Source organism: Quercus suber, unplaced genomic scaffold (genome assembly GCF_002906115.3).
Source record: "Quercus suber isolate HL8 unplaced genomic scaffold, Cork oak 2.0 scaffold_544, whole genome shotgun sequence".
NCBI classification, from domain to species: Eukaryota; Viridiplantae; Streptophyta; class Magnoliopsida; order Fagales; family Fagaceae; genus Quercus; species Quercus suber.
The window spans coordinates 471,961-486,277 of NW_027069992.1; the positions used below are offsets into that span (position 1 = coordinate 471,961).

A 14,317-nucleotide genomic window follows, 5' to 3' on the forward strand; every position below is an offset into this window, starting at 1 on the left:
TTTTTTCATCCAAAAGATAACGGCAATGATTAAATTAACACGGTATTGAAAAGGTTAAGGATCAAATTGACACAATTGAAATATTATGGACTAAATTGACAAAATGATGTAAAGGATAAGGATTAACTTTGTACTTTACCCTAATTTTTATAAATGGTGAAGTCCTTACAATTTCAAGTTACAACTTTACAACTGTTGTTCATTGTCGTAGCTCAAACAATCAAAGTATAGCCCTTATTTTTTGGATAATCAATCAAAATTAGAGTTATAAATGAGCCAAGCATTTTCAAGTTATGCATGCTTGAGTTTAACTCATTAATAAATGTCTAAGTCTTCAAGCGTAAACTCGTTAGAAAGCCCAAAAGCTTGAGCTCAACTTGACTTAGCTTGATTCATTATTTGAGCTTAATATCAAAGCTCAAACTCAAGTTTAATATCAAGTTTTAAGCTCAATATCCATTATTTAACCCGATACATTATCAAATGCTTAAATCTCCAAAAATAAAAAGTAAACAAAAACANTTTATACACAAGTATATATATATATATATATATATATATATAAAATTTAAAAACCAAAAAATAAAGAGAAATAGAGGAGGTAATGTGCTCAGACAGCCAAGGGTTTGTAATCAGAATATGGGAAGAAGAACCCAGATCAGAAACTCTAGTCCACAAATAGCCTCATCACCGCACACTTCAAACAAACACAGACAGAGACAGAGACATATTCATATAAAAAAGACTAACAAAAACAGAGAGAGCAAAGCTAAAACCTAAAAACCTGAAGAAGATAAGAGTCCTGGAAAAATCCTCGGAACCCTAATAAGGTGAGATGATAGAGAGAGAGAGGCAGAAGATGATGTTATGAAAAAGGTTTCTCTTGTGTCTGATTTATAGGAAGCGCTGAAGCGTCTATGTTAGAAATTAGGGTTTGTGGAGTTTATGATATGTTTTGGGTTTTGGGTTTTGGGTCTTGGGCCTCGTGATAGGGCTCCGATATTGTAGGACTGGGCTAGTTTGGGTACTTGGGCCTGGAAATTCATGCATCACAAACGTACCAAACCCAGCACATTGTCAGCTCCAACGGTTTTTATTTTTTATTTTTTATTTTTTATTTTAATAATGAAGAGTTGTCCAAAACTTTTAGGCTTTAGCCAGGCTATTAAGAGTTGTTCAATTCATGTGACACCTTGAAAACCCCTTAAATTGATAATGTGGTGTATGGAACTTGGAGCCCCTAGGTTTATAGTGTATTCTTTAAATTCATTAAACCTATTACTTTGGTGTCTTCAAAATAACTTTGACTTTACAATTTAATTTTTAGGGTAAATTATAAAGTTAGTCATTATCTTTTACATTATTTGTTAATTTGGTTCCTAACTTTTCAACTGTATCAATTTGGCCCATAATCTTTTCAGTGTCACGTCAATTTGGTCCTTGTGGTTATCTTTTAGAGCGAAAAATCTGATGTGTAATAAAAAGTGATTTTTCATGCCACATCACTGCCAACTGTACCACCACATCTTATTTTATTTTATTTTTTAAAACCCTATTTTTGTATTCACATATGATTAGATTACCCTTCCCTAAAAATATCTAAAATTTGTAAAATCCCTAAATCTTCCTCTATCTATAGTCCACATCTTCATCTCTAATCTCTTCTCCCTCGTCCTCACGTTCATACCCCCATTATCTTTCTTGCAACTTGAAATTTTCAGTTGCTTTAGCATTGACCATGAACAGATTCTCCCACTCCCACTGTGAGGAGGATTTCTCATTCCACTCCATTAGCAACAAGGAAAATCCAAAAGATGCACAAGTAATTGGTCATTGCATCCTCCAAGCATTACTCAAATAATTAAATTGGATTTGTTCAAATTTTACAGAAAGAAATCGTTGCACCATATATTTAGAAGAGCAGAAATCTATCAAGACTATGCAATGTCTTCCCAGCTTTCTTCTTTGCTTCTGATGACTGGTATATCACAGATAGCAAACCCAAATGGTATTTCAGATACTATGTCAAAGCACTATATGGCTAAAATTATGCAAAGACTAAGCATCCAAAAAGAACAATTTTCAACCTTTTGGCCCATAAGACTCATAAAAATCAATCTCCATCCTTTAGGCCCAAAAAATAAATTCACACCCAGATTTTCAGCCACCACAGAATCAAATTCCAATCTCAAAATACCCCTAAAAGAATTCCTCTCTCTTTCATAATGACCAAGAGAAAGAACTTATCTACTACCTTTTGTAGAGATCCTAGCTATTACTTACGAGTTTGGTACTTAAAAAAGAGTCCACAGTCCCCACCATTCATAAAATATTATCACCTTTGATTCAGAAAGACAGTTAAGTGTTTCCCAATAATTTCACCTTCGATTCAATTAAGATTTTCTTTATTCAAAGCTGCTGGAAGAGAGAGAACGCACCGCCATCCTCGTTGTTTACAACTTCAGATATTCAAGTTTATAAGCGTGAAGATGAGGGACAAGAGATGAGGAGATGTCTTAACGAGAGAAAGAGAGATTTTTAGGAATTTTACAAATTTTAGAAAGTTTTAGGAAATGTAATTTGACTCAATGTGAAATTTGGGATTTTTTTTTTTTTTTAAAATCTACGTGGTGGTACAACTTGCAATTTATGGCATAAAAAATTATTTATTATTATTTTGTTTGACATGTTAGATTTTTTTTTCATCCAAAAGATAACGGCAATGATTAAATTAACACGGTATTGAAAAGGTTAAGGATCAAATTGACACAATTGAAATATTATGGACTAAATTGACAAAATGATGTAAAGGATAAGGATTAACTTTGTACTTTACCCTAATTTTTATAAATGGTGAAGTCCTTACAATTTCAAGTTACAACTTTACAACTGTTGTTCATTGTCGTAGCTCAAACAATCAAAGTATAGCCCTTATTTTTTGGATAATCAATCAAAATTAGAGTTATAAATGAGCCAAGCATTTTCAAGTTATGCATGCTTGAGTTTAACTCATTAATAAATGTCTAAGTCTTCAAGCGTAAACTCGTTAGAAAGCCCAAAAGCTTGAGCTCAACTTGACTTAGCTTGATTCATTATTTGAGCTTAATATCAAAGCTCAAACTCAAGTTTAATATCAAGTTTTAAGCTCAATATCCATTATTTAACCCGATACATTATCAAATGCTTAAATCTCCAAAAATAAAAAGTAAACAAAAACAACATACTTTTCAAATTACAAAGCTAAGCTACTATAAAAAAAAATGTAACCAACAAGATATCTATGAATTTTGCATAAATTTCAAGAAATTTAAACCAAAAGGAAGTTTACAAAGAGATTTGCTCAAACAAACTAAAAATGAGGCCGCTATGAGTTTTGCCCATGTCTCCACCATGAGCAATTGAGAGAAAGAACCATCGAGTGCCGCACCATCTTGTACTAACCAGGTCGAAGCTTGACCAACTTCACAAACTAGATTGGAGCTCCACCACCTCCACAAACTATATCAAAGCAACTTGCATCACCACTATACCACCATGCTATTGATTTAATCAATTCTTGAGATAGAGAGAGAGAGAGAGACTTAGTAGAATTAGATTTAGATGGAAGGGAGTCTTTTCTTTTTTCCTTTTCTTTTTTTTTTTTTACCGAAAGAAAAAGAACTAAAGAGCCAGTCAACTTAAGGAAATCACAAGAGAGAGAGAATGAAATGCTGAATAGGAAAGGACCACACATGGCCCACTTGAATTAAAAAAAAAATTGTAATTAAAGTGGTGCCTAATAAGTTTAGAGAGAATGGGAAATTTAATTTTATGGATAGTGATCTCATGTGGGAATTGGGATATATATATGTATAATGAATTTATTTATCAATAATAAACACATATCAAGCTTTTTATCAAATCTATAAACAATCTTAAGCTTCGTTTGTTTTGTATTGAGCTCTATTGTTCACATATAATGTTTTTTTGCTCGGACTAGGCTTGTTTATTTTAAAACTAAGACTAAAGCTTGATTTGTTTATAAAGAAATGAACATGAATGAGTTTTTTTTTTTTATCAAATCAAGCCCAAATTATTCATGAATAGCTTGGTTCACTTACGATCCTAATCAAACCAGACACATTTTTGCACTTTCCCATGTGACAATGACACTAGTGAAAAAGTTAGGGGTTGTTTGGGTGAAAAAAAAATGCTCACTCATCACTCATTACTGAAATATCATCGCTCATCACTTTATAACTCATCACTTATCACTGAAAATTCCCCAACTTCCTTTGGTGGCATGTTTGGCACTTGCTTCTAACTTTTGATAACTCAAAAACTTTAACTTTTTGTGGGTCCCACTGCCTGAGCACCATGTCAAGCTCACGGTTAGCCTATCTGTGTATGCATTCAAGGCAAACCAATTTCACCTTTTTTTTCCCTTCAGCCCACATCTTCTCCCAAAACACTCGATGAACCTAGCCAAGGAAATCCATCAGAACCCCACCCGGCCCCTCCTCATCCTATTTACCCCAAAAGCCAAAACTCAACTTTACCAAAACCTAATTCGTCACTCCCCTGTACTGAAAATTTCAGAAAATGTTTGCCCAACTACGCCGACACCACCAATGTAGCTTTGGCTTTGTTCCTCCCTCCTCATCATTGAAATCTAACCCACAAACAATTTCTTTGATGCTTGAACTCGGCGTTGTTCACTGTATCCTAGTCCAATCCTTACCCCATTTGAGTTCCGATCACCATTGTTCCAACTTGGGTGTCTTTTTTTTTTTTTTTTTTTTTTATCGTAGATATTATTGTCTCGGTAGGTGGGTACATGTGGCTCTGTTTATACAATTGGGTCTTTTTAGGTGGTTTGCGGGTTCTGTGTCACCATCGTCCTTCTCTGGTCTAAGATGGGGTTGCCGCGGGTTGGATCAGATCAGATGTGTCACTGGACGTGGCTAGGCTGAAGGGTTTACTTTAAAGATGGGGCTGTGATGAGGAAAAGAAGAAAGATGGGATATGATGGGCTGTGCAAATGGGTTTGGTCTAGTATGAAAGAGAGCCGTTGGGAGTAAAAGCTAAACACTGAAAGAGAGAAGAAAGAAAGAAAAGAAGAAAGAGAGTAGTAGGCATGAAGAGAAGAAGAAAGAAAGAAAAAAGAAAGAAAAGAAGAAACAGAGAAGCAGATATGAAGAGAAGAAGAAAGAAAGAAAGAAAAAAAAAAAAAAGAAAAGAAAAGAAGAAAGAGAGCTGGTGATTAGACAAGACACTGAACAGTGGGTCCCATTCGTTGCTAAAAATTATAGAAAATGCCATCTCACTCTATTCTTTGTTTTCAGAAACTCCCAAATTGTGTTTTCAATTTTGATATCTCATCACTCAAAAATTAGAGAATTGAGTGAAGGAAACATCATTGAGTAAGCAAAGCCAAACAAGCACCTTGTGGTGGGGTCCATGGTATTTTGGGTTATGGGTGATGAAAACTCAGTGATGAGTGATGGAATACTTGAAATCCAAACAACCCCTTATAGACGCTAGCAAGTCTCGTCTCCCAAATTTTCTCCTGGAGCCTATTAATGATTGAACTAGTTCAGTGGATAGCCAGGAGGCCCAATTATTGTGCAGCCTAACCTGAAAATGACCATGGACCAAAGAAACAGATGAAAAGAAAAGTAGAGTTCATATGAAGTTTAAGGCTTTTAAATCAGCTTAAGCCCAGATATGTCTTCGACTTGGGCCTAGTATAAAAATAAAAATAAAACCAAAATTTATCTTTAAGGATCCAAAACTTGTTAAAAAATATTACCCATTCAGGAATTTAAAAATATCTTAAAATTTAAAAATAAATAAATACATGAAAAATAAATTAGCCTATATTCAATATTAACAAAATATCATAAAAAAATCATAAAAAATGGGTTTCTTGATACATCTCAACTCATTATATGTAATTATTCAAAATGAAACTCAATGTTGTTTCCTTCTATTATTAACTTTATACTAAACTTCATCCAGAAGGAAATGAGCTCGCTACAAAATTGCCAAACCCTGTTGCCTTGGCTTTCCCAACCGAACCTCATTCCTGTTAAACCACATGCACCATGCCACTATGGCCACCAACTCTAGCACTCCTATCCCACACGAACCACAAATATCAGGTGCCAAATAAAGTCCACAAACTCTGGGAAAGCCAATTCTTGTGTATCAAAAGGAATGCCCGTGCTATTCCAAACCTCACAAGCTTGGTCACAACCCTAAAAAAGATGACCACAAGTTTCTGCTCCCATTCCACAAGCCTCACATACTGGATCATCAAGGACTCGTCGATGACATAAGTTAGCCTTAGTTGGCAAAATATTCTTGATTTAATTACTAATAGAAAAATAATTGACTTTAAAAGATTTATATGACTTTGCGAAGAGTTTTGTAGTTTAACTGACACATTTTTTTGCATTAAGTGTTTGGAGGGTTTTAGAGAAAATCGGTCTAAAAAAAGATTCATATGACTATTGAGGACTCAAAGTTAAGCTAAAAGTAATCTAATAATTAACGATGCTTAATTGGTTGAGCTAAAAATAACCTAACCATTTATGATTCTCAATTGAAAAGTCATGTTGTTGATGAAAACAAATAAAGAATACCTAAACAATCTTTTAAGCACAACTAGACAATATGGTAGCATCCAAATCCTAAAGATCTCTTCTAATTTTAAATAATATTTTTTAAAAAAAATTGTCATGTGAAACAAACAATCATAACTCATAAGTCACTTGCATTTTCATGGGTTGATGAGATTTTATTTTTATTTTGTGATACAATTTTTGTTTTGTTTTGCTAGTATTTTTTTGGGGGTTGTTGGGGGGTCTAATAATTAACGATGCTTAGTTGGTTGAGCTAAAAATAATCTAACCATTTATGATTCCCAATTTTATTTTATTTATTTTATTATTTTTTTATACAAGATAGAATTCTACTCTAGCCTAATCTAAGTGTATATGTGTGTGAAGCTCCCTCCTGGAGACTTGAACCCCAGCCCTTACCCCCCACCCCACATGCATTTGTACTTGTGGAGTGACCATCGCACCATGTGCGGTGGGTGATGAAAACAAATAAAGAAATACCTAAACAATCTTTTAAGCACAACTAGACAATATGGTAGCATCTAAATCCTAAAGAGTCAAACTTCCCTTCTATTTTAATAATATTTAAAAAAAAAAAATTATGTGAAACAAACAATCATAACTCTAAGTCATTTGCATTTTCTGGGTTGATGAGATTTTTATTTTTATTTTGTGATAAAATTTTTGTTTTGTTTTGCTAGTATTTTTTGGGGGTTGTTGTGGGGGGGGGGGGGGGATGGTGAAAGGGTCACTAGACAAAATTTGGGTTAGTTGGCAAATTTATTTTTTTGGATTCTTTGGGGACTAGCTATTAATTGTTGTCCCAACATTTTTAAATCGTATATATTAATATATTATTTTTTAAAAAATATTCCAAGGGGCCATAGCCAGTTAGACCTTGATTTTTTTTCCCTCAATTATATTAATGTTACTCACATTCAAGAAAAACAAATTCCACTATTATTTTAAGCAAAATCCGCCTCATCCTCCTACCCATTCCATTCCCTCCCAGTTAAACTCTTAAACAAGGGAATGAACTTTCTATTCCCTTCATTAAAACTTCCAAATAAGAGAAGGGAAGAATATTCTAAAATTATTCTTTTTTATTCAATTCCATTCCATTCCATTCCCTCCTCCCAAGCGGAGCTTAAGGGAAAAGAGTGGAATGGAATGGAATTAAGTAACCTTGATTGGATATTTTAAAATAAAGGAATGGAAATGAATGAAAATGAATGGAATGCAAGTAATCTTATTTGAGAGCAGCATGGAGGGAATGGAATGGAATCATTTTATGATAATATTACTATTAGACCCCTATTTTAAAATAAAGAGTTGAATATATAGGGGTATTTTGGGAGTTTTAGTAAAAAAATCATTAAATCTAATTTTATTCCCTCCCATTCCTCCCAATTTCAAGGGGAATGAAAATTTGAGATTTTAAAGGAATAGAGAGGAATGAGTAGGAGGGTGTTCCCTCCTACTCATTCCATTCCTTCTCACTTAAACTCCCAAATAAGGGAATAGATTTTCCATTCCTTCCATTAAAACTCCAAAACAAGGAATGGAAGAATATTCTAAAATGATTCTTTTCATTCATTTTCATTCAATTCCATTCCTTTCTTCCAAGCGAGCCTTAGCTGTCCAGAATAGAAAAGAACCCCCACAAGGCCCACACGGTTCAAAGTGCAAATTAAATAAACATCCATCCCCACAAAGATCACTACTTCTTGGCCAATAAAGTAGTTGCCCTGACCATTACTGCCCAACCATTTGATTTAGATTGCATCTGTCAAATAGGGAGAGGCGGGTAAATACACTTAATTTTAAAACCAAGTATCGAAACATCTCATTTTTTAAAATTATTTAGCAAAATATCCTTATTTTAAAACTCGATTTTAATAAATTCGAGTTCGGTGTAAAACTCAATATTCTCAAATTCTAAAAATAAGAATATTTTGCTAGATAGTTTCAAAATAGGGTAATTTTTCTACATAGTTTTAAAATAAGGGTATTTACCAATTTTATCCCACATTTTACTATAATTTGTAAGTGATGTAACAGGGGTGACTTGATGCATTTAGGGGCCGAAGATGAAAAATGAACTAAGGCCTTCTATATATTTAAAAGTTACTTTGAAAAAAAAATTCTGCTTAAATTTTATTATCTTATTTTAGATGTAAAATTACTAATTAACATGAACTACCTAGAAACTTTTTTTTTGAAAAAGTCAATAAAAAAAAAATTTGACAAAACTTTTCACACTTGTTGATGTGGTAGATTAATAGTGGTAGTTAAAAAACTATTGTTAGTGTTAAACCTAGATGAGAATTAGTAAAAGTTTACCAACTCAACTATTGTGAAAAATGTTGTGAATTTTTTTTTTTTGTATTGTTCTTTTTTTAAGAAGTATTATATTCACAATATTTTCACGACAAATCTTAGGTGTTATGTTACTAGTCCTAATTTGAATCCGCTATTGAAATTACTTTTTAACCATCAATAACAGCCAGTAACAACCTACTACTTGGAATTTATTATGAAAGTATTATGAAAAATGTTGTGAAAGTAGAATTTCTCTTTTGATAAAAAAAATAAAACGCACTAATCCACGACCTGCAAGTTTTCCAAAATCGAACTGAATAGAATTGTTACTTTCCAAAAATGCTTGCTGAAAATCAAAGAAAGAATGTTTCTCAAAAAAAAAAAAAAAAAAAATCAAAGAAAGAAGATCCATTTTCCCACGTAGTTCGTCGGTCAAACCAACGATTTTCTTCTCAAAGTAATAGAGAGATCTTTTTCTAGTTAGACACTTCTATCAATCCAATGAAAGCACCGTCCATTCTTATTTGTTTGTACTTTCAGATAGAAAGAAATTTCTAGACCCCAAAGAGCCTTTCTTTACCACTTTAGGGGTGGGGGTTAAGGCAGATGCCCAACATAAAAGGAACGAGGGGGAAAAATCAACGAAAATCCATAACAAAAAATTGTGAATAAAAAAGCGTGACAAGAATTCTCAACCCAAGATATTAGAATGTGCAAAATCAATGGGTGTCGGAGTTGCTAAAGTAAGCTGTTGTTGGTATTGGAAACTTGTTCAGTTCTTTGATCCATTCCGTGGCGCAAAATTCATCATTGGCTAAGCAATTATTTGGTTATGCCATTTTGGGCATTGCTCTAACTGAATGCTATTGCATCGTTTGCCTCAATGATGGCCTTTTTGATTTCATCCATATTCTAATTGAAGAAAGAAGGTTGAACTTTCATAAAATAAGCACTTCTTTCACATAATAAAATTAATGCAGGTGGGCTTGGGTACGATGTTGTTTATTTTATTTGTTAATTAATATTTGAGTTTAATTAATACTATTACAATGAGAGAAATAAATCTATTGGTTATAATTAGGGGGCTTTTTTCACTTGAGGCTTTAGGCAAGGACCTCTCTTGCTTATATGGTAGAGCCGGCTGTGAATGTAATTAAACAAGTTAACAAATATGTTCATTGTAATAATACAAAGTGTGTAACAAAGTACGTGTCATCCAATTAATTGATTTCCTAAATTTTCTTCTTAAAAAAAGAAAAAAATGAAAAAGAAAAAGAAAAACCCAGTTCTGCCATCAATGACAAGCTGGTGAAATACTGACTTGCCGTTAGAACACATGGCGTGCTATTGCCTACAGAGACTAGTTGTTAGTAGTTGCCTTCAGGCTTGAATGAGATTGCTGTCGTTTAAAATCACACGCTGTTAGCGTACCGGCATTACTAGTCAACGTCTTTCTGGTTTATGATTATGATTGTTTCCTATAATATCTTGTGTAGGACATCGATGTAGTAAATGAAGTGAAAACGATGTTAGCAAGTTTTGGCATCACACACACACACACACACACACACACACACAAACTTGTTTTGAATTATACAAAATTTGCATGGCCACGACTTTGGTGTGTGCTTTATTAGTTGGTACATGTTTTGCAAGAAGTAAGAGCTTTTGCTGGTATTATTATGTAGCATTTTTCAAATTATAACCCAACATTTACTCTATAATCTATATAGTCCTCATAAACAATTAATCCACAACAGCCAAAAATAAGAAAAAGAAGCGTTTGCAGAGTGCTTGAGAATAGAATAGAGCCAGTTTCAAAGAAGCAGTTCTAAAATGAAACGAGAATGACACAAGAATACTGGTTCAATTCGAGATTTTAGAGAAGGAGCTCCATCTATCATAAATGTCCATTACAGCTTTTCTCACTTTTATTTGGTTTTCTTACAAGAACGTAAAGAAAGGAAGACTACCGTGAAGCACACTTATTCATGAAATTTAATCCACCAAATTCAAGAAAGAAAGGAAAAAAAAAAAAGAAAAAAGATTCTAGCTATTCACTACTGCACATTGCTTTCTAATCTCACCGGTTGACCCGGTCTTAACATTGATACGACCCATTTTCTCCATGGACTTGGCAAATTCATCATAGAAAGTTTGAATTGGTCCTTGAACTAGTTGGGTGACGAAAGTCTTAGTTGTGGGGTTCGTAGTTAAAGCAGCATCGGATTCGAACAGACCTCGTCTTTTAAGTAGATGTGAGTAGTAGCTACGGTCAAATGTTTTGCGACTTCCAGGGTCCATCTCAACTATTGTGGTATTATCATTAGGATTTGTACACTTTTTTGCCTTGAGATTGGCAGCATATTCAGGGTCTAGAGCTGGGTCCTGATCACACACACCAGTGAAATTATACAGGCGGGCTGAAAATGACGAACAATGAGACACACCAACGGTGTGAGCACCTGAAAAAAATTGATTAATATAATGTATTAGTATCAATATAGATTAATTTAGTATATGATAGAAACAAGTGCTAGGAAATTACAATGCTTAGCTTACCTGAGAGCAAGACCAGGTCAGTTAAGTCAAGACCCTGGTTGGAAAATAGTCTCTGGAGAGTGGAGAAGTTTCCAGTTGGAGGTGGCAAGTTGCTCAAGGCTTCTGACCCATTAGAGATTGTCCCATCTGTTCGACCAGTTGGGACTCTCCAAAATGGACCTCCCTGTCCAAAACATAACATAGAAACTAGTAAAAATGGTCCATTCCCTTACTCATAAAAAGAAGGATTATGGTTTTATTTTTTTAAAATACCATCATTCTTTATCAAAACGGCACTTTTATTTCTTTGGATTTGTGGAAGAATGGCACTCTCGAGTTTTGTATAAATGCAACAACTAAGTTCATATTCTCTCAAATTGTGATTTTACTTGCAATATATTCCATTTTTATGAAAGATTCTTATCCAAATTATGGATGAAATAACTCTCCACCTTTAATATTTGTGGATGAATGACAGTCCTTTCCTAAGGCATTTATAAATTAATATGATTGTTTTTTAAATATATTTTTTCAATGGAAACTTAAATGTTACATTTATGCAGACCTCAAGAGGAAAGTGTCATTTCATGAAACATTTAGAGAGTGTTATCTTGTAAAATCTCAAGGGTGTTAGAGCCATGATTTCAGTTTAAGGAAACCAAGATTGAAACTAACATTAATCTAAAAAATATTAATCAATATTAATAACGAAATAAATATATTTCATAGTATTAAAATATAGAAAACAAAAGTTTTTTTTTTTTTTTCAAAATATATCTTTTTATTTTATACAGAAAAAGCCCCGAAGGTAATTATTCAATCATATGAAGATCATTATTGTAAACACCAAGGATATCAAGTATATATCTTGTGAAATTTTTTTTCACAAGTACATATCACAATTGACTACATGTGTATGTTTAAAAAATAATAAATCTAATAGTTTTTTTCACAAAATCTTTTACAATCACTTTATTGACAAGTTGTAAATAATAAACGATAAAATGATTGAGTGATTGCTCCAAATAAGATTAATATCAACTTAACAACTCAATAGATGTAAAAAAGATTTTGCCAACTTTTATGAAATTTGTGGTAAAAAAATGGGTGCAGATAAGATAACATTATTTATCTTTGCATTGGGCGGAGAAAGGTAAACCGTTGAAGCAGTGAAAGCGTGTCAAAGCACAAAATATGAGGTTGAAGTGGGACCCATTAAACTTTAAGGTAGTTGTAAAAGGACGAAAATATATTTTGTACTTATATGAAATATGGTTGCTCTGATATATGCAACGTGGCAAATCGATACTCAAACATGGTTGCGTGACACGTATCAGAGCAAAATTGTTTATTACCCTTTAGATATTGTGTGTTTTATATATATATATATATATATATATGGGCTCTCGCGTGCCACCCTTGGCTAAAGACACAATTTTTTTTTTTTTTTTAATTCTATAAATTTTATAATTGTGGAGTTGGTCAACTGTGAGTAGTACACAGTAGACATAGCTGAGTTGATCAACAGAAATTATAAAATTTGTAGTGAAAAAGTTATGTATACATGCAGGATAGAGCTAGAATAAAATTGTTTTGAGTTCTCACCGTGGCTACAATAGAATCTCTTGCAACCAAAGCAATGATATCTGCACAAGACACTATGCCAGGACAGTCAGCTTCAACTAGGCTCTTCACTCTGTCAATGAAGTCAAAACCTCTGACAGTCAGATTTGGATTAGCATCCTTTTCCGCTTGGTTATTTGAGGTTGAGTTCAGAAGCAAAGATGCATCACACCCCTGAATAAGAGGCAAAAACACGAACTTCTCTGTTAGTAACTACAACCAAAAGAGGCAATATCTTTTCATTCATATATAGTAAAACACTCATGAAGAATAAGCTAAGAAAAGCAGTGTGGAAAAAAGTTCATGTGAGAAGATAAAAGAGTTGACACAAACCCTGACAAAGCAGTCATGGAAGTGCATTCTTATGAGGGCAGCTGCCAATGATGGAGCATTGTGGATGTGCTGGTTAACAAAGTCTTGAATAATCTTCTCAGCTCTTGGGCAGTTCTTAGAGTAAAAACCCAACTGCAGTTGAGCTTGTGTTGAGCCTAGAAATCTTAAAAGAACTAAGATTGCCATCCCAAAACATCTTATCCCCCCCATTTTCAAGTCTGAGTACTATATTTGGAAACGATGTATGTCAAAAGAACTTCTTTAGAGGACAGGAAGCAACAATGTACTTATAATTTGGAAACCAAAAGGTGTTAAGGGGGATATTTATAACCTTTACCTACAGGGCCTGTGGCGCACAGCCTATAGATAAGAAGCAAGTTGATCAAAGTCGATTCACCTAGCGAACCAACACGTGCTCTAGCAAAACTTTATCATACTTTATATACAATTAGTGTGTACCTCGTGTGTAAACACGGAAAAGATAAATTGTAGTAATATTATTGATGTTAATTTAAGTTATTAAACATATAAGATATAATTTGACCAAGATATTTGAAGGTATTAAAATAACTTTTTTTTACAAATTTTATTTACGCCAAATTTCTCACTACATTGCTGTTACATACTTACATATAATTTTGAAGATCACTATTTGATACTACAAAATACAAAATCAATTTACAATTATTGTCAGTGAAATTTTACTGAATATAACAGCAAATAAAATAATAAATTGGTTAAATAGTATCTCTTAAATTGAATTGGAATAAGTGCATGAGATTGTTCATCTCAATTACAGTTTATTACATTCAATATCTTCTCATATAGATTATACATTACACCAAAACAAAAAAAATGCTCATTAGTTTACAGAAAAAAAAAAAAAAAAAAAA

The 14,317-nt window shown here is 33.2% G+C and overlaps 1 protein-coding gene, 1 non-coding gene and 1 pseudogene across 2 annotated transcripts; 1 reads left to right on the forward strand and 2 right to left on the reverse strand.

The window, feature by feature from the left end:
- Window positions 1-602: 602 nt before the first annotated feature.
- LOC111996089 (small nucleolar RNA Z157/R69/R10) lies at window positions 603-700 on the reverse strand. The gene has a single exon (XR_002881184.1). It is a non-coding gene; the product is annotated as a small nucleolar RNA Z157/R69/R10 (small nucleolar RNA).
- Window positions 701-9,601: 8,901 nt separating this feature from the next.
- Window positions 9,602-9,843, forward strand: LOC136063584 (ATP synthase subunit 9, mitochondrial-like; annotated as a pseudogene).
- Window positions 9,844-10,874: 1,031 nt separating this feature from the next.
- Window positions 10,875-13,634, reverse strand: LOC136063583 (peroxidase 3-like). The gene is made up of 4 exons (XM_065764199.1): window positions 13,425-13,634; window positions 13,074-13,265; window positions 11,490-11,652; window positions 10,875-11,392 (listed from the first exon to the last, which is right to left on the reverse strand). The coding sequence occupies exons 1-4, from the start codon at window positions 13,632-13,634 to the stop codon at window positions 10,977-10,979; spliced, it is 981 nt and encodes a 326-aa protein (XP_065620271.1). The 3' UTR covers window positions 10,875-10,976.
- Window positions 13,635-14,317: the final 683 nt, after the last annotated feature.

Excerpts from the sequence above, each read along its gene's own strand:
- LOC136063583 (XM_065764199.1), bottom strand. The coding sequence starts at position 13,634 with ATGGGGGGGATAAGATGTTTTGGGATGGCAATCTTAGTTCTTTTAAGA. Across the intron at positions 13,266-13,424 it reads TCCATGACTGCTTTGTCAGG|GGGTGTGATGCATCTTTGCT; the intron begins GTTTGTGTCAAC and ends CCTCTTATTCAG. Across the intron at positions 11,393-11,489 it reads TGACCTGGTCTTGCTCTCAG|GTGCTCACACCGTTGGTGTG; the intron begins GTAAGCTAAGCA and ends AATTTTTTTCAG.